General features: G+C 44.9%; 1 protein-coding gene across 5 annotated transcripts in view; it reads right to left on the bottom strand.

Moving 5' to 3' along the window:
- DZIP1L (DAZ interacting zinc finger protein 1 like) overlaps positions 1-26,797 on the bottom strand; it is a 796,975-nt gene that overhangs the window by 84,165 nt on the left and 686,013 nt on the right. For all 5 annotated transcript variants that reach the window (XM_078665844.1, XM_078665841.1, XM_078665843.1 and 2 more), the window contains one exon: positions 26,403-26,562. In XM_078665844.1, the coding sequence (XP_078521970.1) occupies positions 26,403-26,562 (160 nt within the window). The remainder of the gene's footprint in view (positions 1-26,402; positions 26,563-26,797) is intronic.

Genomic DNA, 26,797 nt, shown 5'->3' with positions numbered 1-26,797 from the left:
TATCTACAGTGATCAAGTCACTAAAGGAAAATGTTGTGCTACATCTGGCAGTTATACCATCTGAGGAAGGTCAATCGTTTCCTAGCTTTATGACTATTACTGCCATGGACTTTACCCTACGGCCCCAGACGCCAGTATACATGCAGCTCTGTCAGGGGGAGCGGAGCTAGGCTTTATAGGATTCTTTGAAAGCAGGTGCAGTCATGAGTTTTAACTTCTCCTTGAAGATATGATCCTGAATTGGGAAAGACTATTGTCTTTCTGGCGGCTCTTTAAAGTTGTACAAAAGCACTGCTGTGCCATCGACAACATTGAGAGGTAGAACATGCAAGCTGATATTTCCAACAATGCATGGAGATGGGTGATATAGTTCAATGAATAGTCTGGATAAGGGCATATCTTGGCTCTTTCTTTTGGCAGAATGATGTTCCTCTATTATTCCTCATCCTTATTACTTTCACTCTCCTACTCTTCATGCACAACCCCACCTTCCTCTTCCTTTGAGTCTGCGTCCTGATCACTGCCTGGTGAATTGGTCTTACGAGGCAGCATCAGAGTTGAACATGATGTCAACGTGGCCCTTGCCAGAGCTGTGGGACCAGGCTTTAAAAAGGTCCATCGTGTGCTGTAAGATAGTCATGAAGGTGAGCAAAACCTGCTTCACTGGAGATGTCTGGAATTGTATTCATTTACTTTGTCTCTTCTGCTCCCGTCAGACAGTTAACCCTGAGGAGCGTACACGTCATACTCTTGGTTTTGAAAGTTGGTATCTTTCTTGCCTGCTGACTTTTTTAACTTTATTTTTGAGTTTCAGCAACCAGACACAAAAACTACAATACAAAGTTATTTGGTATGGCACAGACCAACTCCAGGTGTAGAGTAGAACAAAATGACTTACACGTGGGATGATGAGGGTTGTAGTGATACAACTGAATAACTAGACATTACAATTGTTGCAGGCATGATGTACTGTTATCCCGCCCTCCTCTTCCCTGGTGTCCGGCTCCTTATTGAGTCGAGCCAGGTAGGCCTGATATGGCCCCCATATATCTTTTGGGTTGCTACACACTGGATGTAACTCACGGTACAGATCTGACTGCTTGTTGCAGTATGCCATGTCTACATGCCAGTCTTTGAGAGTCGGGAGCAGCCGCGGTCCGTGCAGGTAACATTGGTGAGGCGGTGGGCCCGAGTAATGGGGGATTTGGAGAGACGATGTAGAGGGAACGACAAGGGCTCTCAGATTACTAAACCCCACATGTGGCAGTAAGATTGGGATATTTGCTAACAGGAAGAGAAACCGGGACAGCACCACCATTTTCATGAAAGCTATACGTCCACTGAGTGGCAAAGTCAATTTAATCCCCCACTCAACCACTTCGGAAAGCTTCTGCACTGCTTTGCAGTAGTCCTCTAGTGACTGGTCTGTGTGCACCTGGATCCCCAGGTATTTCACCGAATCAGTAATCCATTGTAATGGCAACTCTAGTTGTACCAGGGTTGTAGTCGCAGTTAGGGGGAAGCTAAGGGATTTAACCCAAATAATTTGAAGGCTTGAGTGCACGTTGAACAGAATGACCTACTGAAGAATTGGAGATAAATTATACTTGGGTTGCGAACATACAGGAGCGTGTCATCGGAATATGCAGATTGATGATCAAATTGTATTGCGGGAACCGGAGGCCCTTGATCGCATGATATTGCCAAAGCAATAGTGGGTCAGCCACTAAAGCACACAATGACAGTGACAAAGGGCATCCTATAAGGTGCCTTTTGAGATAGCAATGGCATCTGTGACTATCTCAATGACTTGGACATGTGCCGTTTCCAGGGTGTGTAGCATTTGGACCATTTGTAAAAAGGCTTCTCCCACACCGATGCGTCGCAGTACTGCAAAACTGCCTTTTCGGCCTCTACGTATACCGCTGCAGCACTTACCTCTGGATTGATGCGGGTAATAGCGCCGAAAAGGGCTCTGAGGTTGTACGACAGGGACCAACCAGGGATGAAGCCAGCATGTTCCAGGACTGCCACTCCCGGAAACAGCAGAGCCAATCAGTTTGCAAGGGTTTTCGCAAAGACTATTGTTTCCACAATTAGTAATGACAGCGGTCGGTAGGAAACACAGCTGTTAGCTGCTTTACACAGCTTCAGCAGGGTGACCAAGAGAGCCTCGCGCATCAAAGGTGGCAGAGCTATCCTTACCCATCTCTTCAAAGAGAGTGCGGAACCAGGATATCCTGGTAAGCCTTGCAGAAGGCTACCATTAGCCTGTCAGTGTCCGGCACTTTAACACAAGGCATGTCTTATAGTGCCTCAAGTATCTCCACGGGTCACAGTGGGGCCATACGGTGTTCCCGGCGTTCGCCATAAGCAATTTCTTGGCGATTTGTGTAAGATAGTCCGTTGTCACATGGTCATCGTAAGGGGATAAGTCAGGTACAATTCCCTGCTCATCTTGCATCTCTAGGATTGGCATCCTCATGCCTAGAGCACAAGAGGCGCCAGCAATGGCTCGTCCCTGTAGTCACTAGCCGCTGGAGAAACTGGATAACTATTTCCGGATCCCTGAAGATTGTCGCCTTCCCATCAACCATACCCGCAGATGTGTGGGATACATTATGTGATAATTCAGCTACAGTTCCTGCAGTTTACTCTTGGTCAGGATGAACTGCCTCTGAACCTCCTAGACCTGCTGTGTGAAATGAGGATAGATCGATAGTTCCATGCCCTCGTGGGAGAGAGCCTTGCGGAGCACCGCATCACAATCAGTGGCGTCCGGCATGCCTCACAGGGGGGTGTGTGTGTGGGGGGGGGTCTTGCAGGGAGGGGAGGGGATTAAATTAAAAAAAAATTTAAAAAAATTAAACGTACCTTTGCCTCCAGGCCCGCGTTGTGTCTCCTCTCTCTGCGCTTACACGAAGCAGGCGGCCTCCCTCTCCTGCTTTAACCGCATGCGTGCGGGCGGAATTCCGCTCGTACGCTGAGATTTTTAAAATCGCATGTTACGTGACGAGCTGGGCTCGTCATGAGCGTGCGAGGAGGCTACGCCATGACGAGCCCAGCTCGTCATCAGCGTCGAAGGGGTTAAGCCAATCACAATGCTGCAATGGCAGCGTTGTGATTGGGTAGGACGATGATCCCACAGGCGTCTATGGGGAGGCCATTATCTCCATGTAGGGTGCATTCAGCCTACATAGAGAAAATCCAGAGTGACTGGTTTGGTCAGCCCTGTGGCCGACCAAACAGTCAGTGCCCACAACAGTGGGCAAACCACTACTCCCCTGTCTGGAGCAGGAACGCCCACCCGCCCACCCCCAACCAAACCCTGCCTTCCGTTTTCTTGCAGTGCGAGAAACAAAAACATAAAATGGCATTTAAAGTAGCAGTGGGGTGACGCTCCTAAACCCACATGGAGGAGCCGCCCCTGATCCCAGTACCTATTATTCAAAACTCTTGCTATGATGGGATGAGGTTCCATCTCAGCCACCGTGCACGGCGCCAAGGAGAAGTGGCGTGCTCAACCACAAAGATGTCTGAGAAAGTCTTACGCCCTAGAAGGTCAATAGGAAGCTGCTCCACGTAGCGTTCCATGTTGCCGATTCTTGTGAACTCGGCCAACCCCAAAATTCTCAAAGTTATATAGGCAAAACCTGGCTTCACGATCCACAGCCTTAGTCTGAAGCATAAGAAGCACTTTATCCATCCGTTTCTGGTATTTTGACGCTGTGACCTTTTCGTCCTCTGGCTCTCTCCACCATATCCAGACGCTAGCTTTTTTATCCAACCGCTCCGAAATACAGCCCAGCCTGTAAGATAGTTTGTCGATCTTGCCATCTATCTTGGTAAGACTGTGCATCATAGCAGTTAGGATCTGTCACAGTTCGCTTTCTACCTCTTTCGCTGATCAAAGTTAAACTTTGGTTGTTACTTGTTTCTTTTGCCCATAATGTTGTGTAGTTTTGATATGTACTTTCACAGAGCTTTCTAGGCGTGACAGTAAATTAGGCAGCAGTCAGTGCAATTGAGTTGCCCAGCAGTGCCACCACGTCCTCTGGGACTTGGACCAGCAATGCACAATCCCCCAGAATTGTTAGACCCTTGGGATCGATTCGTCCAGAATACCTGTAGCTGGCAAGGGTAATAGCTGAGACGCGCAGGCGTCCGGTAGGCACCTCAGGGCCTTCTACGTTCACTGGGGCTCCCTCCTTTAACTCCCCACTCCACTTGCAAAGGACTCCAAAAGCAAAATGTAGATACTTCCCACAGCAGACAGGGCAACTCTGCACAACAGTATCCAACTACACTTGTGCAGACCCATGCAGCACACAGTATCCAATCCTCTCACCTGCAACAGGTTGATGGAGTCTGGTAAAGGAACACACTGGGGCAGGACCAGCGGTGGCAGAGTGCGAGTACCATCTGTGGTAGGTCTCACTCGGCTTGAGTAGCATGCAGAGGCCAGGCACCTACCATCGACACATCCACATCACCTGCTCCTCTACCCAGCAAGGCGTCTGGTTCAGGGTAGGCTATGGGCTCCCTCTCCTCCTCCCGGCTGCCCATATTGTAGAATATAGGGTCTTTGCATGCCTCAGGGAGGTCCCGAGCAGTCCCCAAGGGATTTTTACCCAAGACAGTGGCCCAGGTATCACTCCAGGAGAATCTCAGGAGCCGCCTGCAGAGGTCTCCCAGTTGCAGCACAGGCCTCTCTGGTGCGACATAGAAGCAGTGAGTGGCAGAGGCTGCATATTACCAATGTAGAATAGCCATGCCCCCCCGCGGGGGGAGTGTCAGCGTCCGCTGTAAGAAGATATGAGGCTGTGGCACATGGGAGGGACCAGCAGAATGCACAGGTCCAAAAAGCCTCACAACAGTCTCCCCCGGAACGCAGAAGTAAGAACAAAACATCTGGATCATAATCTTAATGTCCCCATCATGCTGCTGAGGGTGGGGTTAGGCAAACCTGTGCACATGTTGCAGGAGAGCATTCGGCTCATTTAGGGAAAACAACAGGGATGACAGCACGGTGACTGTCGACTGTAGGAGGTCTCAGTGCGACAAGCCCGCCTTTAGTCGCCAATCCCCGAAGCACAGGAATACATTTATCACCGGCCTTCTACCAATCGGTGCGGCCACCAAGATCATCTTTGTAAACACCTGAGGTGGAGAGGTGAGGCCAAATGGTAGACCTACAAACTAGAAAATTCTCCAACTTCAACATAAACTACAGGAAGCATATGTGAGAGTACGAGATAGGCACATGAAAGCAGGGTCCTGCAAGTCCAAGGACACAGTACAGTTTCCCAAATCCAGAACGAAAAGAACCAGGCCAAAGTCAATATCTTGAACGTGTCCTAGCAAAGGAAGGTGTTCAGAAGTTAAAGGTCGAGGATTGGCCCGAGTCCTCTATTTTTTTGGCCACCAAAAAATAACAAGACTAGGATCCACAGCCTGTCTATGCTCCCAGAATTCTCTCTATGACCCTTTGTCCAGTAGCAACCAAACATCCTGGTCAAGGATGGGCATGTTTTCTGCTGAAGTCTGAACAAAAACAGGTGAATTGTGAAGGGTAGTGGAAGTTAATGGGAGCACATAACCTGTTGAACAATCTGCACCACCCACTGATCTAAGGTTATAGCACACAGCCAGGCAAAAAAACTGATTCTGCTCCTATCAGTTGTGCATAATGATGGCAGGGGGAATCAAGGCATTTTGGCAATGGATACAACAGGAAGGAGGAAGAAACAGACTGTGAGTGCTTAGTGGGGTGTATGGCTGCTACCAAAGCATCCTCTTGAGTCCAAAAGGGAAGTGTAGTCTGTAGTATGAGTTGCAAGCGGTGGCTCTGGCAACCAGCAAGCCCTCAAGAGTATTCTCAGAATTTTTGGTATTATTGATGAAACTGGCACATCGTAGAGAGTAACTCTAAAGGAGACATAGCACACCTCTCTATAAAATGGCTGAGGGCAAAATCTGCCTTATTTTCCAAAGAGTTTTCAAAAGGAATATCTATAAGGAGTGCCTGGATGTGACCAGAAAACCCTATGCGTGCATCCAGACATGTGGTCTAATTACAACAATAGTGCCCACGGCGCAGACCACAGAATCCGTTAAGTCGGGGCTGGCTCTCAAGACATTTTGCAGAATCCTGTTCTTTTTTTAATTGCCTGAGAGAAGGCATTCCTGAATTCATCAGCAATGCAAGCTAAGATTTCACTGGCCATAACCCAGAAGGAATGTGTGCAGCGCCCAGAAGGCAGACAGTGCTCAAGGTCCTCAGTGCCAAACTTACAGAGAAAACGATTATTTTGCCAAACAGAACAATAGTTGATAGTAGGCAACTGTAAGTTTAACACTTCTGCTGATCAGCCGGGGGCGTGGCTTGCGCGCCGCGACGAGATGGCGGTTTGCGAGTAGCTCCGGGGCATCGATGGCTGTCGGGACGATTTAGGATCCCTGTTGACGGTGCCTGCCACCTGAAACTCGGCATTTCAGCTACGGGAATATGCCGTGAGCGGTTTGTAGCGTCTATCTACTGGCGGAAACTGCAGGAACCTGCTTTTTTAGTAATTGAAAGCTCCGCTTCCTGAATTTCGCGAGCGGCCGCCATTTTGTTTTTGGTAGAGCCGCTCATGTTTTCTCCTCACAGGTTTGACACAAGCCACTGTCTCCTGCATGCCACGCTGGATTATGGTGCTTTTTATTATTTTTCTCGTTTACCATGCTCATGGAGGCATCAATTTGTATCACAGGCAGTGTTTTGAGACACTTCAGTCTTTATATCGTCATGACTGATATTTTTTGTCTTTCCTCATTCTCTCCTCTAAGTCTCTGGCCCAAGCATGGTTGATGAACTACTTTACTTGTTTCTTTCTTCAGTAAGGGCTGGTCAAACTATTTTTTCAACACTTTTTCAGCGCTCCTTCAACATTTCATATGGCTTTATCCTCCCTTCTTGTCAATGACCGCCATTTTGTGCTCTACTACTATCACTATTGACAGTGTCTTCTTTTTACAGGTTACCTACTGATTTTATTGGGTCCATGTGCGCTACTATTATTTTTCTGTCATTTTCTGGTCCTTTTGGGTCAGATTCTTTTCACACAGGTTTATTTTTTGTGTGGTAATATTATTAGACTTCTCTTGTGGACATATCTTATGGCTGACAGAAAGGGTCCCCCTTCTACTGCTAAAGACTCTAAAGGTGCTCTGAAGAGGTGTAAACAAATTTCTCCTACCCCGGAGTCATCTCAGAAGGATACTGGTACCACATTGGACACCATTTTGTCACGTTTAAATTCTGTACATGACATTGCGCAATCTATCAAGACAAATACTGATTTACTACAAGTTGAGGTAGCGGCTATCAGAAATGATTTTAAAGCACTATCTATCCGTGTTACGAATGCGGAGACACGTATTAGTGGTGCGGAAGACAATGTGCAACAGCACTCTAAGTCTCTTCAGCAGATGGAACGCTCAATGGCGGCGTTGCGGAGGGATCTTACGGAACAAGAGGATCGCAAACGTAGAAGTAATCTATGGATTTTTGGTCTCCCTGAGGATGCGGAAAAAACGGCCTCCTCGATGATAGACTTTCTATACCAATGGCTTCCATCTACTCTTCAAATTTCATTCCAGAAGGACTTTGAAATTGAAAGGGCTCATCGTGTACCTACTTTTAGATCCAAGTCCTCCTCACATCCAAGGGCAGTAGTTTTTAAACCGCTGCATCATCAGCACTCGGAGCAAATTTTGGCTCACATGAGGAAGATCAAGGTGGTAACTTGGGAAGGACACCGGATTGCTATATCACAAGACTTTGCCAGAGACAATGTAATTCGAAGGAAAGGTTTTTTTAACCTACGGAAACGTCTTTCAGATATGAATATCCCTTTTTCCTTTGCAGGACCTTCGAAATTTCGTATCACCTTTAAGGGCCAGCCGAGAATCTTTGATGCACCTTCTGATCTCTCCTCATTTCTGGATAATCAGTCTGAGTCTAAGATGGATTCTTCTCCTACTACTGGTCCTTCGGGCCCTTGATTTCTAGTTGTCCTTATGAAGATTTATTTTTCTCTCTTTATGCTTAGCTTCTGTAATAGATTTCAATTATACATGATAGATGTTTGCTCTTATTGTTTATAAGATGGTATTCCTAGCTTTCTAGTTCACATGCACATGTTGTTTACTACAGTGGAGTTCATATCTTTCCTATGTGTATTTATGTCTCTTGGTTCTTTTGTCCTTGATACTTTATTTTAGATATCTTGCTTATTATTTCTGACTTTCAGATATGCCTCTTCTCCTTATATTTGTATTTTTATATATGGATGTATCTTCCGTTGTTTCCTCATACTTCGGTTTTTCTGGTATTGTCTATCACTGTTCACAGTAGTTACTTTATGTTTTGCTTGATATAGCTTTTCAGTATGTATGTTTATTCCTTTTTTACTATTTAGGTTCCTGGTGGTTGTTTTTTTGTAGATGTTTTGTTTTCTTACTTGGATGTTTCTTTTTATGTGTTCACTTCTTCTTTTCTATTCATTTGATGTTCTGTTTTGATCTATTTTCGTATTTTTTCTCTCCCTTTCTTTTGTGTATATTTGTTTTGTTTTTTCCGTTTGTTTGTGTTTGATTACACTGGTTATGATGTTTATATGTATTCCTGATTTATTAGCTGTGTTATTTTTAGTCTTGTCTCATATATTAACATCTTTAACCTATTTCATCTCAATGATTATTGCTATGTTTTCTAATTTTCTTGATTATTGATGCTCACTAATTGGTTTTTTCTATTTTTGTTATTGTAATGAGATATATATAGGTATATTTTAGACCTGAGTTATTTTTGTTTACGTCTCTATGCATTTTTTCTGCTCAAAAAAATTACTTTTGAATATTTAATCTGTTTGCTTAGTATACAGTTCTTCCTTATATACTGCATATATAGCTGTAGATTTTACTCTTTGTTATGAACTATTCTCATTGCTATTTCTTGTTAGTATTTATTCATGATGATTATTATATTGTATATATTGGTTTATGTTTCTTATATCTAGCTGACTGATGTTTTTTTTAGAGCTTTTATTAGCTGTTATGGCCTGTTTGATTAGCTCGTGCTCTCTTTTAGTTCTCTCTTAAATATGAATTATAAGGCTCATTGGCACCTGTTTTCTTATCACTTTTTACGCCTTTATCTGTAATATTTCTAATATGGGATCGTTGGCTTCATTACTATGTTTTTTCCTGACGGTCCCCTTGCTTGCCCCTCCATGTCCTCCCTGGTATGAATTTGGTCCTCCATAGACCTCCCCTGGTGGGTCTCTTTCCTTTTTTCTTTCTATTCCCTCTTTTGCTTTTCTCTTTCCTTTTCTTTTCTTCTACTCTTTCCTTTCTCTCTTTCTCTTACTCTTCCTGGATCTTCTGTTGGTGCTCCTTTTGTGTGGTATTTATTGTGGTCCTTGGATGGTTGCCTTGGTTTTTGTATTGCTCCTTCTTTCATCATTGTTGTTCGGATTTCATTGTTTATGTAGGATTATGTCTGGGTTGAATGTTGTCTCCCTTAATGTTAGGGGGCTGAATCATCCGGTGAAGAGGGCTAAAATTCTGGATTACTGTAAATCTTTATCCTCAGACTTGGTACTTTTACAGGAAACGAAAGTATCTTATAAAGAGGCTCTTTTGCTGAGGAAAGAGTGGGTCCTTGATGTGGTGTGCTCTGATGCCCTGGGGAAAAAGAATAGTGTGATAACACTCATTTCTAAAAATTCTGGTCTCTCTGTGGTCTCTGCGGAGCATGATTCTGAGGGTCGTTGGCTGTTATCTAGACTTACTGATGGTGTTGTTGATCTTTATGTCTTAAATATCTATGCTCCAAACAGCGATGATTCTTCATTTTGGCGGGAGATCATTAAAAAATTAGCACATACTCCTCATAAAGAAAATCTAATTGTGGGAGGAGATTTTAATTTACCAATGGACCCCTAGTTGGATAGGAATTCTGCTTTCCCCTTCCGCTCTTCCAGAGCTCACAAACAATTGTTAAATATGTGCTCCTCTGCTACTCTTCAAGATATTTGGCGTCTTCATAATCCTACAGGCAGTGATTTTTCGTTCTTCTCCTCTCATTCTAGCTTTTCTCGTATTGATTATCTTTTGGTTCATTCGTCTCTTCTACAATCCTCATCTTCTCCACATATCCATCCTATTCTTGTTTCAGATCATGCGGCTGTTTCCTTTTCTCTCTTAACTCTTGCTCCTAAAACACAACCTCACTCTTGGAAACTGAATACAGAGATTTTGCACGATGACTCTCAAGTTTTGGCTCTACATGACGAAATTGAAAATTTCTTTTCTGATAATGAAGGCTCAGTTAGTTCACCAATAGTTTTGTGGGATGCATTTAAAAGTACACTTAGAGGGCACATTATCAAAATAATGGCGAAAAGGAATGCTGATATCAAAAAGGAACTTACAGATCTGGCTGATAGTATTAAACGACATGAGCTTCTTTTTCGACGTTCTAAAGATAAACAATTACTGGAAACCATTAAAAATTTAAAATATTCGTATAATACTATCGTTACCAAGAGAGCTCACATTGGGGTTCAAGCCCAGAAATCCAAGCGATTATTATTGAAAAACCGTGCTGGTAAAATCTTAGCAGCGACGTTAACATTTCAGAAATCTAGCTTCAAGTCCTCTCAAATCTCTTCTATTAATGATAGTCAGTCAGTCAAATACTTTATTGCGATAACTTAATATCATACAAAGACAATGACAAATGTAAAAACAATAACACATACATTGAAAACATTTAAGAAGCAGTTTAAAAATGACAAGTTTAAAAAGAACCAGCAACGAATTAATGAGACCAGCATACACAATATTACATATTAAAATCAGCCTCGCTGGTAGAAAGTGCATAGTGCTAAAGTGCAAAAGTGCAAAAATACTAAAAAATATTAGAAAATATGCTCAGGGTGTCCCATGAAAAATAGTTAAAACAGGCAACTACTAACCATGTTACTTCGGTTCTAGGAATGCTGACCCAAAAGGTCAACATACTAGCTAAAATGTTAATCTGTACTACAAGGGCAAGTAGGCACATTTTTAAGTCTAATATTCCTGCTTCTAATAGCTCTCACCAGGAAACTAGCCACATAAAACATGATCCTGGGAGTTTGTAGCATTTGTAAGTAAATAAGAGCAGGTCTAACCAAAATAAATCCTGCCTCCTTGAGTATAGGTACAAGAAACATTTTCCGAGCTTCATTATAGTGGCTACAAAACATTATAAAGTGCATGGTACTTTGCTCGGAAAAATGATCACAAGAACATGGTGGTGCCTTTTCAGGGCTGCTCCAAACAGGATAAAACCCCAAGCTAAAATGAATCAAATTAAATCGAAAACGAGTTAAGATAAACCTGTGGTAAGGGTGGGTCACCACATTAAGATAATTGTCAGGACCATTGGGTATAGCCAACAATATACTGGCCCTGACACAGGGTTTCTTCAACTCAATTTCTTCCCTCTCCAAGGTTAGGAGCTCCTTCATTCCAGTTTTAATGTAGACTATATCTTTTAGCGTTAGAGAATCAGTGGCAGTATAAAATTCAGGCCTCCCTAGCTTCAAAAAGTTTTCCTTGATGTACATCAACCACCTAATCCTATGTGCGTTATCTAGTTTCATACAGTCCCTCAGTATGGTGTGATTAAGAGGAATTTCTGGGTTCAGCCACAACCTCATCCAAGCAACTAAAGGAGCTGTTCTAATGAGATCTGAAATGTAGCCTTCCCCCAATTCCATGTGAACTGAATAGGTCGGGGTTGACTGGGGGACGCCCAAAACAGATCGGAAAAATTTATTTTCCATTGTCTGTATGGGGTCCGTACCCCTATACCCCCACACTGAGCCACCATATGATGCAACTGAAATGCATTTAGCTTTATATATTTTGCTGATAGCTGCAAAAGGCCTACCCCCCAGTTTTTTAGAAAACCCTTGGAGGGCAGCAGATGTCCTAGCCAACATTGATGCTCTATTTATAACTTGAGGGCCCCAGCTACCATTGTCATCAAAGGTGAGACCCAGGTAGGGAAAGGAGGAAACACGTGCTAGCTTTTCCTGCCCACAAAGGAAAATTTTATGGAAGGGTCTCCTAGAGGCCCTCCCCATAAGCATAACCTGTGATTTTTTTGCATTTATTTTCAGGTCAAGTGAGGCCATAAAAGATTCAAAGGCGTCCAGGAGTCGTTGAAGCCCCATCCCAGTACGAGCAAGAAGAACGGCGTCATCCGCATAAAGGAGGACTGGTATCCCCTGCTCTCCTGCTCGTGGGATGTCGTTAGTGACGCCCCTAAGGGCTGGCTCCAGCGAGTTCACGTAAAGCGAAAATAACAGTGGTGCCAGGATACATCCCTGTCTTACTCCTTTTTCAGACGCAAAGACGTCTGTACACCTTCCGTTCATTGTGACTCTAACTTTAGCAGTAAGGCCAGTGTGTAAATCAGCTAGTAAATTAACTATGGATCTATCCAGACCCATATCGAGTAACTTCAACCAGAGCTTGGATCTATTGACCATATCGAACGCCGAGGAAAGGTCCATGAACCCAAGGTACATGGACCCGTCCATGGCCCTGGTGTATTTCTCGATCAAAAGGTGAAGATTAAGACACTGATCCAGGGTACTTCTTTTAGATCTGAACCCATATTGCACATTGCTCAAGATGTCATTCTCAGTAGCCCATTCATTCAATTTCACCAATATGACTCTCCCAAGAATTTTAACTGAAGAATCAATCAGCGAAATCGGTCTGTAACATGCAGGATCCTGCCTATTTCCTTTTTTAAAAACAGGAATAATTATTGATGTTTTCCATGACTTGGGAATATTATCACGGTTTAAGGCATTAAAGACCCTGCAGAGCAATCTTGACCAGAAGTTAGGGAAGCATTTAAAGGCATCAGCAGGAACACCATCTGGTCCTGGTGCCTTTTTCTTTAAGGTACGTTCTATTGCAGATAATACTTCACAGACTTCGAAGTGCAAGTAGTTCCCTAGTGAAATAGTATTATCTTCCTGTTCCCTAGTAACAGCAATATTATGAGCTGAATAGATGTCTCTAAAATGCTTAATCCAACCCTCATCAGGAATATTGGTTTCTAAGGGGGAGTTATCCTCCCCTGTGAATAAAGGTTGGTTGACAATCCTCCAGAATTCTCCACTATTTTTTAAAATGGCTTGGTCAGTGAGTTGAGCCCAAGCTTCATCTTTAAGCTGTTTTTTCCTTAATGCAATGGCCTTTTTATAAAGTGCTCTACTGTTGCTAATGAGGTCACGATCTTTTGGAACGGTTTTCAGTGCATTAAGCAATGCGGAATGTGCTTTCGAGCAACTATGGTCAAACCATCTTTTAGGAGGTTTCGGCTTGGGATTGCTAGTCACAGAAAGCCTGCCATTTATCTTATTACATATGCTACTAAATGCAAAGATCACTTCCCCATCGTTAGAGTCGCTAGATAGACACACTCCTACCTCCTCCTCAGCTTCTAAAAGAATTTCTTGAATGAAGGGTTCTGGGATTATACTATCCCATTTCAACTTCCTTCCCTGATCCTTAACTTTAAGCTTTTTTATCCCATAGCAAGAACCATGGTTGCGCCCCAAAAGATCAGACACTACGAGGTCCAAGGAGACTGGGTTATGGTCGCTAAAAATAGAAATCACAGTTCTATACATTAAAACCTTAGATAAAAAACATGCAGAAATAAAAATATAATCAATAACAGAGTCATTGTCTGAGCCCTTGAAGGTAGGGGCCCTATTCCCCCCCTCCCCACAGCTTGATTCATAAAGGTTCCATCTAGCGAGAAAGTTTTCTAAACAGCCCCCCTGTCTGTTATGTTCGAGATGGACCAATACGCCATATGGAGGGGATTCTGAGTCATCGCAAACACACATGAGTGAGCAGGGGTGTATATTAAAATCCCCCAAAAAAATGATTTCAAATGCTGTAACATCCTCACTATAGACTGACAGAAAATGATCCAATCTACCAAGACTATGTGTTGTACAGTCGGCAGCATTGGAGTTATAAAAATTAATAAACAAAATATTAGGAGATTCCACGCGAGACAATTCAACAATAAGACATTGCTCAGATCCTGAGTCCCTTTTCTTGAGGCTACCTTTGATATCTAATTTGAAGAGGCTTAACAGTCCTCCCCTCGCTCTTCCTGCCGTGCTAGTCACGGCAGGGATACAAAAATAGCTGTAACCATCAGGAGAAAAACAAGAATTTGTGTCCCAGGTTTCCTGCAAAGCAATAATGTCAAACCTAGTTATAAATGCCAACCAAGGTGCATTACCTACTTTGGACTTTATGCCCGCTATATTCCAAGTAAGTATACTGAAGGCTGACACGCTATTCTCTATCTGGCTAGAATGATCTGACACACTATTCTCTATCTGGCTAGAGTGATCTAACAAGAGTCAGTCATTATGATCCAGAAAGGATAAGGGTGCAAATCGATTAGACAATAACAGGGGTTGGGCAAAAGGATTCTGACATACTCTGGGGGCGGATTGGTTTACAGTATTCCGCTGTTGTTCCCAGCCCCTTCTATAGTTTGGGTCAGAATTAATATCCCACCCGAAGGCTGGTGTTTTAGGGTAGGTGACATTCTGCTGTTCCCCATAAAAGAACTTCAATGTTAATGGTACAACAGAACCCTGCCTACGTTGGGGTGGGAGTAGGTTAATAAGAATGTTAGGCAACACGCCTGGATGCAAAAAACTTACTGCCACGCAATCCCCCTTAAATTTTTTAGGGCGATTACCTAGCCATGACACCCTTTTAACAGTTTTGATCTCTTGAGCCAGCAATTGACCCCCCCCTGGAGCTAACCTGATGTTAGTAGTGAGCCACTGTAAGGCTTTGTTAGACAAAGAGGAAGGGGATTCTTCAGTGCCGGCTTCTAAGGGTGGAACGTTCGCCAATACCAAAACGACAGGGGACGCTTCAACTATAAATTGAAGAGGGTCAGTTAACTGAGCATGTACAGGGGGTATCTCAACCATTAGTGGACCATCCCCTCTATTAGTATTGGGAGCAACAGGTTTTGGATCAGGTGGCTGAGATGGTAGGTTATTTGTTACATCATCCGTATTCTGCCTCTCCTGATCATCATTTCCTCTGCTATTTTCATCCAGGTTTGCTACCAGCGTCGTAACATTAACAACTCCCTCTGTTAATTTGTTCAACTGCGTTCCCAGCTTTTTGACTTCAGATTGTAATTTATCGATTTTAGAGAGTAACGGTTTAACGATGGATTTGATTTTGCTATCTATTAGGTCAGCAAATCTTACAAACAAATCTTCATCATAACAAACATTAATCTCCGCACTTCCCCCTTCGGCTTCCTTTGAATTTGCCTTAGGAATGTTTACCCTCTTCCTCCTAGCCCCAGATCTTAATCCCCCCCGTCTAGGTGGATTTTTATTTTTTACAACGGCTAATCGTGAAGTTTGTTCAGTGGTGGAAATGTCTTCATCTGTGAGGTCAACACGATTATCATGTTCCATATCACTGTCAGAGTTATTTCCATGCTCCACGATAAAGACCTCGGGACCAGACAGCATATTATCATTTGGAGGGCCAGGTTCCTGTGTAACCGGGCAATTTGAAGAGGCCTCAAAGAAAGTCTGAAGGGACACTGCTTCTTCAGGTAAGGGGGATGAAGATGGCGACAAACGGTGTAAGTCAGGTGAGAGACTCAGACCCAGCGATTCTCTCCTCTGTAAGTTAATTTTTTTCACTGTTTGCACCAAATAATTTTCCATTGTGTTAGCAGGCTGTGGGAGTGGTGCTGGACCCTTTTTGGGCATACTGCTGGTAGCTAACAGGGAACCAGTACCCCTCAGGCAACGACAAAATATATATTACAATAGAACAGTCTTACTTGAGCAGTAGAATGCCTCGCAAACCTCGCGCAGGGTTTCTGGCCCTGCCCTGCCTCCTCGTGCCGATGAGGGCCGTAGAGGGCCCGCCCTTTGCCCGGGCTTCGCCCCGGGCGTCCCGCTCGCGTCCCGCGACGCGGGTCTCTTCCTCCCTTTATTTCCCTCTGTGCGCGCTGCTGGCGCGTTTCCCGTCACTTCCGCACACTTTGGGCATAGAAACCGCGCCGCCGCTCCGGGAGGGACTACAACTCCCGGCAGGCACTGCGGCGGCGCGGTTTCTATGCCCAAAGTGTGACTCTCGGCGGTGGCGGCAATGGCGGCTTCAGCGTCGGCTCTGGCCTCTGTTGTTGAGCCTAATTGCAGCCCGGAATGACTCTCGGCGGTGGCGGCAAGCTGGAGAACCCAGGATATGACTCTCGGCGGTGGCGGCAGGTAAGTAGTCTCCCCCTATTAATGATAGGTCTGGTGTTAAAAAATTTCAGCCTAAGGAAATCCTTGAAGTTTTTCGTGACTTCTATAGTAATCTTTATACCCCCACTAATCAGTCGTCTTTTGAGAAATGCCAAGAATTCCTTAGTACAATCCCTCTTCAGGCTGTCTCAGCGGAGGATGGTGAGAAATTGGGGGGATCGATTACGTCTGAGGAAATTATACATGCCATTAAGGCCACACGATCGGGTAAAGCTCCGGGTCCGGACGGATTCCCCATTATGTTTTATAAAACCTTTTTTCCTTCGGTGGTTCCTCGCCTTAAGGCTGTTTTTGATGCTTTTATTCGAGAAGGTTCGGTCTCGGGCACTGCGGCAGATGCCACTATTGTGGTGATCCTAAAGGAAGGTAAAGATCACTCAGATCCTAAGAACTTTCGCCCTATTTCTTTACTTAACATGAAAGCTAAGATTTGTGCAAAGATCCTCGCTAAGAGGTTGGAATCTTATATCCCTACTTTGGTTCATCCATCGCAGACGGGCTTTATCAAAGGTAGACTTGCCAGAGATAATATCCGTACCTTTTGCCATATCTTGGGTACAGCCAAGCGGTCTACTCTTCCAGCAGCTGCGTTGGCCTTAGATGCCGGGAAGGCTTTTGATAAGGTCTCCTGGCCCTTTTTACATGCTGTTCTTCGTGCACATAATCTTGGTGAATCTTTTGTCAACATGGTTATGTCTTTATATTCCCAGCCTAGAGCGAATATTAGAGTCAATGGGGCTACGTCTGAGTTTTTTAGTTTGTGTCAAGGTACTCGACAAGGTTGTCCGGTGTCTCCACTTTTGTTTTTATTATCTATTGATCCGCTCCTCCGACTAATTGATCTCCATCCAGATATTAAGGGGTTTACTTTCGGATCGCATTGCATATAGACAGCTGCTTATGCGGATGATGTTCTCATTTTTTCAGATGATATTGTGTCGGCCATCCCCGCTATTACAGAAACTATTTCTCTTTTTTCTAGTGTCTCTGGATATACCCTTAACAGAGATAAGACAGAAATATTCCCTCTAAATGCATATTGTTTCCCTGTACATATGGGTACAGCTGATTTTAAATGGCAATCTAAACATCTTAAATATTAGGGGATTTGGTTTTGTAGCACTCTTTATGATACGATGGCTTACAACGAGGCTCAAACTTTAATTAAAGTACGTCATCTTTTGGATACCTGGTCCCCTAAGCATATTTCCTGGTGGGGTCGTCTTCAAACCTTAAAAATGATGATTACTCCTATTATAAATTTTGTTTCATCTATGCTCCCTGTAACATTGTCTTCTTCCTTTTTTCATGAGATTGACTCCCTCACGTCTAAATTTCTATGGAATGATAAGCGAGCTAGACTTGCGTATAACTGTTTAAGGAAACCTTATGATATGGGTGGCTGTAATTTTCCTAACTGGGAGAAAGTCGCTTTTTTAGCTTCTCAAGGTGCTCTATGGTTTTCCTCTGCCCCTGGACATACGCCTTCTTGGTTGGTGATTGAGCAGGATCTTTCTTTTCCCTTGCCAACCTCTTCCTTTTTAACTACGTCCACCTTATCTATTCCGTTTTCCCGTACAATCATCTTGGATACCATTGCAGCAGTTAGATCTATTGACAAGAAAGTGGCTTCCCCGATTCATAAATCGAGGTGGTCTTCATTGTGGCGTAATCCTAGAATTAAGCTCATTATTGAACCCACTTTGATAACTTACTGGGCATCTAAGGGGATTACGCTAGTTCGTCATCTATATGACTCTAACAATGATCCTTTACCCTTTCCCTCCTTAGCCCAACAATACTCTCTCACTAACTTAGACTTTTATACTTTTCTCAAAATAAAGGTTGCTCTTGCTAAATTACTTTTGGAGCCCAATTCGCCTACTATTACATTGTTTCATTTATGGCTTAGATCTGGGCATGTCGCTTCAAAAATGTATACATTTTTGTCTTCCACTCCCTCTGACTTACCTACTGTTACCCAACAAAAGTGGTTGCGTCATTTTGATCAGGAACTCATTGAACATATATCTCCAGAGACTTGGCAGTTGATTGGGAAACTTTCGCTTCACAATAAAATTGCCCCTTCTTTAATTCAATCTAAATTCTTCTCAATCAATCTTCTTCATTGGACTCCTGTACGTTTACATTCCCTAAACCTAAAGGATGATGATCTTTGCTGGAGTTGTGGTCTGACTGCTGGTGATTTTTCACACATGTTCTATGAGTGTTCCCTTTTACAGCCCTACTGGAATTCAATACATAAACATCTTATGTTAATCTTTCAATCCCAATTCCAGCTTTCCTTTCCCATGGTTATGTTGGGCCCTTTGGCTTCCCGAGTACCTCTACCGCTAGATACCTTAGAGTTACAATTGTTGGATCTTTTATTAACAGTAGCTGTTAAGGTGATTCTTATGGAATGGAAGTCTTTTTCTTCCATATCATACCATATTTGGTGGGCATGGGTCTCTTTTTTAAGAAGTGCACATACTTCGGTGGATGAAGCTCATTTTACCCCTAATATCTCTGGCAATCCCTGGAGAGATCTGGATTCATATATGGATTTGGCTTCGAAAGGGTTGGTCGATCACTATCCCTTTGTATCGTCTAGTTAAGTATTGTATTGTCATATATTTGTAGTACCACATTAGATCCTTCCTTCCTTTTCCTTCCCTCTCCTTTCCTTCCCCCTTCTTTTCTTTCTAATCTTCTTTCTCTCTTTTCTTGATTCTTTTCTCACTACACATATTCTTTTTCTTTTATCATAGTGATACACTTGTTGGCCATTTTGGTTCATTGACATAATTCTTCATATCTTCATATGATATTATGTACTTTTTGTGATTACTACATGCTATATTGATATTCTTGACTTTCATCAACTGTATCACTTTGTAATATACTTAACTATTTATTTGCCTTTTAAAATGTAATAAGATTATTGAACACAAAAAACACTTCTGCTGATCAGCAGACTACTATAGCAAAGGCTGTTCGGTGCGGGGCCCCAATGGAAAGTCTATCTCTGTCTACATGGAAGTATCAAGGCTACTGGCATTCTGCAGATCCAAGTATAGACTAGCATCAGTGTAAGCAGTGGGATCAAACTGTCTACCTCTTCATTGTCCTCTTCATTGTACAAAATATCCAGGACCCCTAGAACGGTGTGAGAATCATACGTAGAACAAGGCTTCAAGCTTACAATATTATTAGCTTTGCGGCAGAGGTTGGTGATCATCCTTAGCTGGAGGCTGAGTCTTTGTAATCTTGAAAGTGAGACACAGCGCTAGCAAGGGCTTAATACGGTTCCAGATCAGAAACGGAAGTTTGAGTCGGAGCTGGTGCGGGCAGTGCTCGAGTCGGGCTGGTTCTGAGAAAATGGAATGGATGAGGTCTCCGGCACAGTAGTGGAGGCATGCACCAGCAAGGATCGGACTGGAGGCACAATTGGGTCAGTTCGCACCCACTACCAAGCAACCCAAGTGAGGGCACCCTTGGCTCCATGGGGTCCAAGGGCACTCCAATAAAACCTGTAGTGCACCAGAACTGGCCTCAGAACCCTTGGTGTGCCGTATGCTTGACTTCTCCTAGCAGCAGGAGTGGTGGAATGGGGACGAGTCATGCAGGGGCATAACAAAGGCCCCCGCAGTGCGGGGGCCAGAGCTTCTGGGGGCCCCCTCAGCAATATATGCTGGCCGGAGAGCTCCTGAGTGAGCCGTAAGGGGGGCCCTCCATGTACTTTGCAGGAGGGCCCCCTCGAGTTTCATACGCCACTGGAGTCTTGCTTGGACTTGGCCACGCCTTGAGTGGTAGCAGTCCAGCACATTGAAGCTAGAGCAGTTTGCCTTCCTGGAATGTGACCTACTTCACTTTTTGTGTTCGGCAAAATACTACTTCACCCCCTGCTTCCTGATCAGCCTTGGGTACATCAGGGAGCATTTATTGCATTAACTTGAGTCCTGTCCAGAACCTACACACCACAGGCAGATAATGTGTGGATCGATCAGTGACTGACACCTGATTCCTGATGTCATGGCATGGCTGGAAGCCTGTTATTTTTGGACGGGATATTCCCCTACCACATTGTCTTTCAGCAAATATCTGGCCTTGGAAAACTTCAACAAAGTTGGAAGCGCTGCGCCAGATCAGCAATAAAATCTCGGAGTCATACCTATATGCAGCTCTGCACCGTCACTTCTGGAGGTGGAGTCCAGTCGCTCAGAGTCTGATGGCACCACCTGCTGGTGCACGGATGCTCTTGCTGTTAAAAAGTTACAGATCCATTCTGGCACCTTCGGAAATGCAAAAAATTAGGATTCTGTTAGAAATATCCTTCAGAATTTTATTTTTGGCAAGATATGGATCACAAATTGGAAACAGTCAAGTTTCCAAGTACCACAGGATTCGCAGTTACTCTCTGGAGATTTTGCCTTTAGTCAAGAATAGAAACTTTGCATTTGGTGGGACAGGAATGTCCCCTGCACGTTGTACAATTGTGAGCCACAGCCCGGAGGACCCAGAAACAAAACCAGTTCTGACAGTGCATACAGAGAATCTACTTCCCCTAAGTGTATGAAAGTTGGAGCTGCTGGTCCAATTGCTATTCCAGTTCAACGTTCTCTTTGACCAAGGAAGGGTGTGCTCCACAAAGTGCCCAGAGGAATGCTGTGCAACCAGAGCTGGTGTTTACCTGACAGCTAGCTTCCAAGAGGAGAAGGGACATCACCAGAAAACTGACCTGGAATCAAGAACTCTCTCCTGAAGTGCCTAGAGTCTGACCTGCATATGAGAAGGAGGAAGTGGAGTGCCAATACTGCAGGAGGTGCCGACTACCAGGGCGAGCAGAAGTGCAGAGGGTCCATCTGCCCAGAAAGCCTCAAGAAAGAGTTACTGGTGTACTCCCATATCAGAGAGTCAACTCTTGCCTGAAGAGGCTAGACTGTAGCACTGTCTTGCTCCGGCCGCTGTGACCATGCAAGTGACATATACAGTGACACTGTCCTGAAATGTGCATAAGCAGACTGCACTATTGTGAGAACAGACCAGACTTGTATGGAATAAGCAGCTTCCCTATCGCCATGAGTAGTGTGAGAGGTACACCTCCGCCCTCATAAGTGCCTTCGGCAGCCCCTGACATCTGAGATCAAATGAATTACTAGTGCCTACAAATGACCAGACTGCCATTGTTGCAGGACCCTACCTGCCAACCAGCCTCTGCAGCTGTTGCTTTCACAGGCAGGACCGGCGTGCCGATGAAGTCGCAGCTGGGGCTACATCTTCCCCGAGCGAGAGAAGAGGGTCCAAATGGAAGATGAAGGCCCAGACTTTGACAGATGGGAGAAAAAGACTCACATAGGTAAGATTTACATTCTGGGAGTAAGACCATAAAACTGGTCACACAAACTCTGAACAAGAGGGAGAGAACTGCACCTTCCGTATAATAGATTACACAGTTGGATGAGGGGAAGGGGACCTTCAACCCTAGGCACAACGCCAACATCCAGTATAATGGTACATGCACATTGTAGTGTGTATTATTTTTTGTGTATCATTTGTTTTTAGAGTGCATTTACTTTCTTTATATAAAAATCAAGCATTGGGCTGGAAAATCAATTATTGCACTGCTGGTTGATTACATGGAGTTGAGCTTGATTAATTCCCAGCACTACCTCCCTGAGAGACCTATGATTGCTCGCCATCACTACTACTGAAAGTCAAGTGCCGAAGGGGTTGCACTTGGCCATGTTTGCAGAGCCTTGGTAGGACGGACCATGGGACATCGGAGGCAAATGACTTCACCACCAACAGCTGAGACCCAGTAGCCTGTTTTCCCCAAAGGGCCCCCAAGTGGGTTCTGACAGCCTCTGTCTTTGAAGAAGTTTGATTCAACACAACACATATTTTTCAAACTCGCTGATCCTCTAACAAAAACAAACAAGATCAGGATTCACTGCCCCATGTAGGTGAAAAAGCTGAGGATGTTTCCAGTAATCAACAAGCATTGACAGAGCCAATAGGTCTTGCTTAATAGACCTATTTCCTTTGCCGACCTTTTTTAGCCTGAAGTACAGCACCATTTGGGGGAATAGCTGGAAAACACATGGAATCTCATGTAGTGTTTAAACAAAACAAAAAGTAGCCCCCTAAAAGCAAGCAGCAGAAACGAACAAGTTACTTACCTTCGGTAACGCTTTTTCTGGTGGATACAGTATCTGCCTGTGGATTCCTCACCTTGTGAATATACCCCTGCGTCAGCAACTTTCGGAAAATTCTTTGCAGCTCGCCGCCATGGACGAAGTCACAGGAACGCACGACATTGCGCGCGGCTCCGCTGACGTCACCGACTCCATTATAGGCCTACGCCGGCGTGATGACATCAGTTCCGCCCTTTTTTCCGTGCCTTCGAGGCACACGGACGGACCAACAACAATAGAAATATACACAGTATACACAGTACAAACTAGTCAAGGTATCACACATAGTGTGAATATAACATAGTAAACATGTCCAAGAACACATTCCTTTTGAGGATAACATGTATACATTAAAAAACATTACCAAAAATTCAGGTATATAAGAGTGGACAACGGGGAGGCGGGTGGGCATGTGAGGAATCCACAGGCAGATACTGTATCTACCATAAAATGCATTACCGAAGGTAAGTAACTTGTTCTTCTGATGGATACATCTGCCAGTGGATTCCTCACCTTGTGAATAGATTCCCACAGCAGTCCCCACTCCCGGAGGAGGGCGTCCACTCCTCTATACCAGAAAGTCCTGAAGGACAGAACGCGCAAAGTGGCCGTCCCTCCTCACCTCGGTATCCAAGCAGTAATGCTTCGCGAAAGTGTGGAGGGAGGCCCAAGTTGCCGCTCTACAAATGTCCTCAACAGGAACACCCCTAGACAAAGCAGATGTTGATGACTTTGCTCTAGTAGAGTGGGCTCTTATACCCTCTGGAGGTTCCTTACCAGCCAGGGCGTAGCAGATCTTGATGCATAGTATTATCCATCTCGAAAGTGTGCGCCTGTGCACAGCTCTTCCTTTTCTGCAGCCAGCAAATTCAACAAACAGCTGGTCATCCACTCGATAGTCCTTTGTCCTATCAAGATAAACGCTCACCGCCCTCTTAGTCCAGACGGTGAAGCCGCTCCTCCTCCTTGGAAGGGTGAGGGGGAGGATAGCAGGTAGGAAGGGTAATAGACTGTCCTAGATGGAAGGGAGTTACCACCTTGGGCAGAAAAGCAGCCCTGGTCCTAAGAACCATTCGTTCAGCATGAATAGTCAAGAATGGGGGCTTTGAAATAAGAGCTTGAAGCTCACTTACCCTCCTTGCCGAGGTAATTGCAACTAGGAAAACCGTCTTAAAAGACAACAACCTCAAGGGACAATTATGTAAAGGTTCGAAAGGGGAACCCATTAGATAAGTAAGCACCAGATTCAAGTCCCATTGAGGTACAATAAAAGGAGTAGGGGGAAATGTATTTGTAAGGCCCTTCAGAAATCTTAAAACAATAGGAGATTTAAATAAGGACGGCTGATCCAGCAGGCAGAGAAAAGCCGACAAAGCCGAAAGATAACCTTTAACTGTAGCCACAGCAAACCCTTGCTGCGCAAAAGAAAGAGCCAATAGAAGTATATCTGACAAACGAGCCCTCAAAGGGTCAATGGACTTCTCCCCACACCAAGTCACAAATTTAAACCATCTGTATGAATAGATTGACTTGGTAGAGTGACGCCTGGCCGATAGAATGACATCCACCACATCATGTGGGAGAGAAAAGGAATTCAGGTTGCCCCGTTCAATCTCCAGGCATGAAGGTGTAAGGTCTGGAGGTGGGGGTGTAGAACCTGCCCCTCCATCTGAGTGAGGAGATCTGCCCTGAGAGGGAGACGGAGCGGCGGGCACGAGGAAAGGTGGAGAAGATCTGTGTACCACACCCTTCTTGGCCAATCCGGGGCGATCAAAATAACTTGGGCCCGGTCTTGGCGAATCTTCCTCAGAACCAGAGGAATCAAGGGTATGGGAGGAAACGCGTAAAGGAGCTGTGAGTCCCAACTCAACTGAAACGCGTCCCCCAAGGCCCCCTGCATCAGAAACTGTAGGGTAAGGGTGTTGCAACTATACCTCCTTGCAACACCCTTAGCCACTGCAGGAGCTGTAAGAGGCCTGTTCCACACCTCCAATATAGGCTCAGTCAAAGCTTCATTAAAAGGAAGCAATGGTTCAACAACCGAAGATGGGGAATGAAGGACCTCAGTCAATATATTGGCCTTGAATTCAGCTGTAGGCAAAGTCAAATTTATAAGAGCCGCAGCCTTTTTAATGACCACATGGTATGGTGCAAGGTCCTTTGAAGAGGCATCAAAAACAGAGGACAGCTCTCATTAAGGGGAAAGCTCTAAGCCACTAGCTTCCCTCAAATCATCAAAATAGTCCTCCTGAAGCTCACCTTCTTCCATCTCAGCATCAGCCTCTCTATATCTCTGCTCCTCTATAAGACGCTGAGCTTCCCGCCTCGATCTTTCCTTCACGAGGCATGCCGTCGGATCCGTGACCGACTCCGACGGAGCCAGAGCCGGCGTCGAGATCGGATCCGGAAGCCCAAGCTGCTGCTCATGAGGTCGAGTTGGAGCCGGAGTAGATGGAATCGGCGTCGACGACTTCGGCGGCGCCGAGAAATGCCAAGGCGAAGCCTGCGCCGGCATAAATGGCATAAAAGGAGCTGGAGTGGGGAACTCCTAAACTATATGCCAAAGGACCCATGGGACCCGAAGGTGCACCAGAGGGGTACAAAGCTCTCGAGTAGACTCCATACATCGCGTTTAAAAACGAAGTAGGGTCTTGACCTGGAGCTGGGAATGGCGGGTAAGAACCCATAGGATGCCCTCTCAGAGGTTCCGGATTCGCCTCCTCTTCCACAGGTGGATTGACTGGAGTCACCGAGCCCTCTTGTAAAGGAGCCTCTTCTTCCTCTCGAGCCGGGGACGGCGCCGTAGAGGGAACCAACACCGGAGCCGGAGAATGCACCGGCGATTCCAAGGGTGAAGCCTCACCTTCTGGAACACCAAGCGCAGGAGACACCTCTTCTTCTCTATGCCTCCTCTTAGGCGACTTCGGCCTGGACTCCGAGTCCTTACCGGAGTGATGACGAGATCCATGCCTTCGCTTCTCATGCTTTTTCTTCGCTGACCTCGAAGCATGACCAGAAGACGACTTCGAAGGCGACGCCGTGCGGGACCTCGACCTCGCCCTACTCGAACGTGATCTCGATGTCTTCTTCTCTTTTCTACCTTTCAACTTCGCCACCAGAAGTTTCGCTTCCCTCTCTCGAAGAGCCTTCGGATTCATCTTCTTACACGAAGAACAGCCTTTGACATCGTGGTCCGAACTCAGGCACCAGATACAATCTTCATGTGGGTCCGTAATCGACATCATCTTGCCGCACTCCCCACAAGGCTTGAACCCGGTCTTCTTAGACGACATCCTCAGCGAGAAACAAAGAAGCAAGAAGCCAAACAGAGAAAAACAGTAACAAAGTTACCAACAGCTACAGAGGTTCCCCGAAACCGTTAGCATCGATGACGCGGAAAAAAGCGAACTGATGTCATCACGCCGGCGTAGGCCTATTTTGGAGTCGGTGATGTCAGCGGAGCCGCGCGCGATGTTGTGCGTTCCTGTGATGTCGTCCATGCCGGCGAGCTGCAAAGAATTTTCCGACCGTTGCTGACGCAGGGGGATATTTACAAGGTGAGGAATCCACTGGCAGATGTATCCATCAGAAATATAAACCAGACAACCAAAGAGACTGTAAAGAAGCTAAGCTCTTTTGGAAAGAAAGCACAAGATTGTCAAGCTAGGACAGGAATAAGAAGCAGCTAAACAACAGTGACAGTAAAACCAACCAATGGTAAGAAATAACTTGATTAATTTGTAAACAAAGTTAAGGTTCTTACCTGGGGCGAGTCGTAGAAGGAGTGAGAATTCGGGTGGTGTTGGATGGGCTGGGAACTTTACTGCGTGGTGAAGGTTTGGGGCGCTTTGGGGAGTGAGGCTTTAATTTAATATCTTGAACCTTATCCTCTTTTGGTGTGGGTGGCTGTGACTGACTCCTACCTGCAAAATACAAAATTCAGAGAGCAATCAACCACCACTACTACTGCAACATGGATAGCACCATTACTAAAAGCATGTACAGAAGTGCCTAAAATTCTGTGGTTCTGCAAGTATGGATTCAGACATCATAAGTATGTGCTTTCACTACAGGAACCGGATGAACAACTTGAAGTTGCGCTGGTGGAGACATGAGAAATTAGTGAGGACAATGGAGAGATCTACAGAGAATTTTCAC

Source organism: Lissotriton helveticus, chromosome 11 (assembly GCF_964261635.1).
Source record: "Lissotriton helveticus chromosome 11, aLisHel1.1, whole genome shotgun sequence".
Taxonomy (NCBI): domain Eukaryota; kingdom Metazoa; phylum Chordata; class Amphibia; order Caudata; family Salamandridae; genus Lissotriton; species Lissotriton helveticus.
Note: the sequence above shows the minus strand (reverse complement) of the source record. Positions and strands in the feature narration are given on the sequence as shown.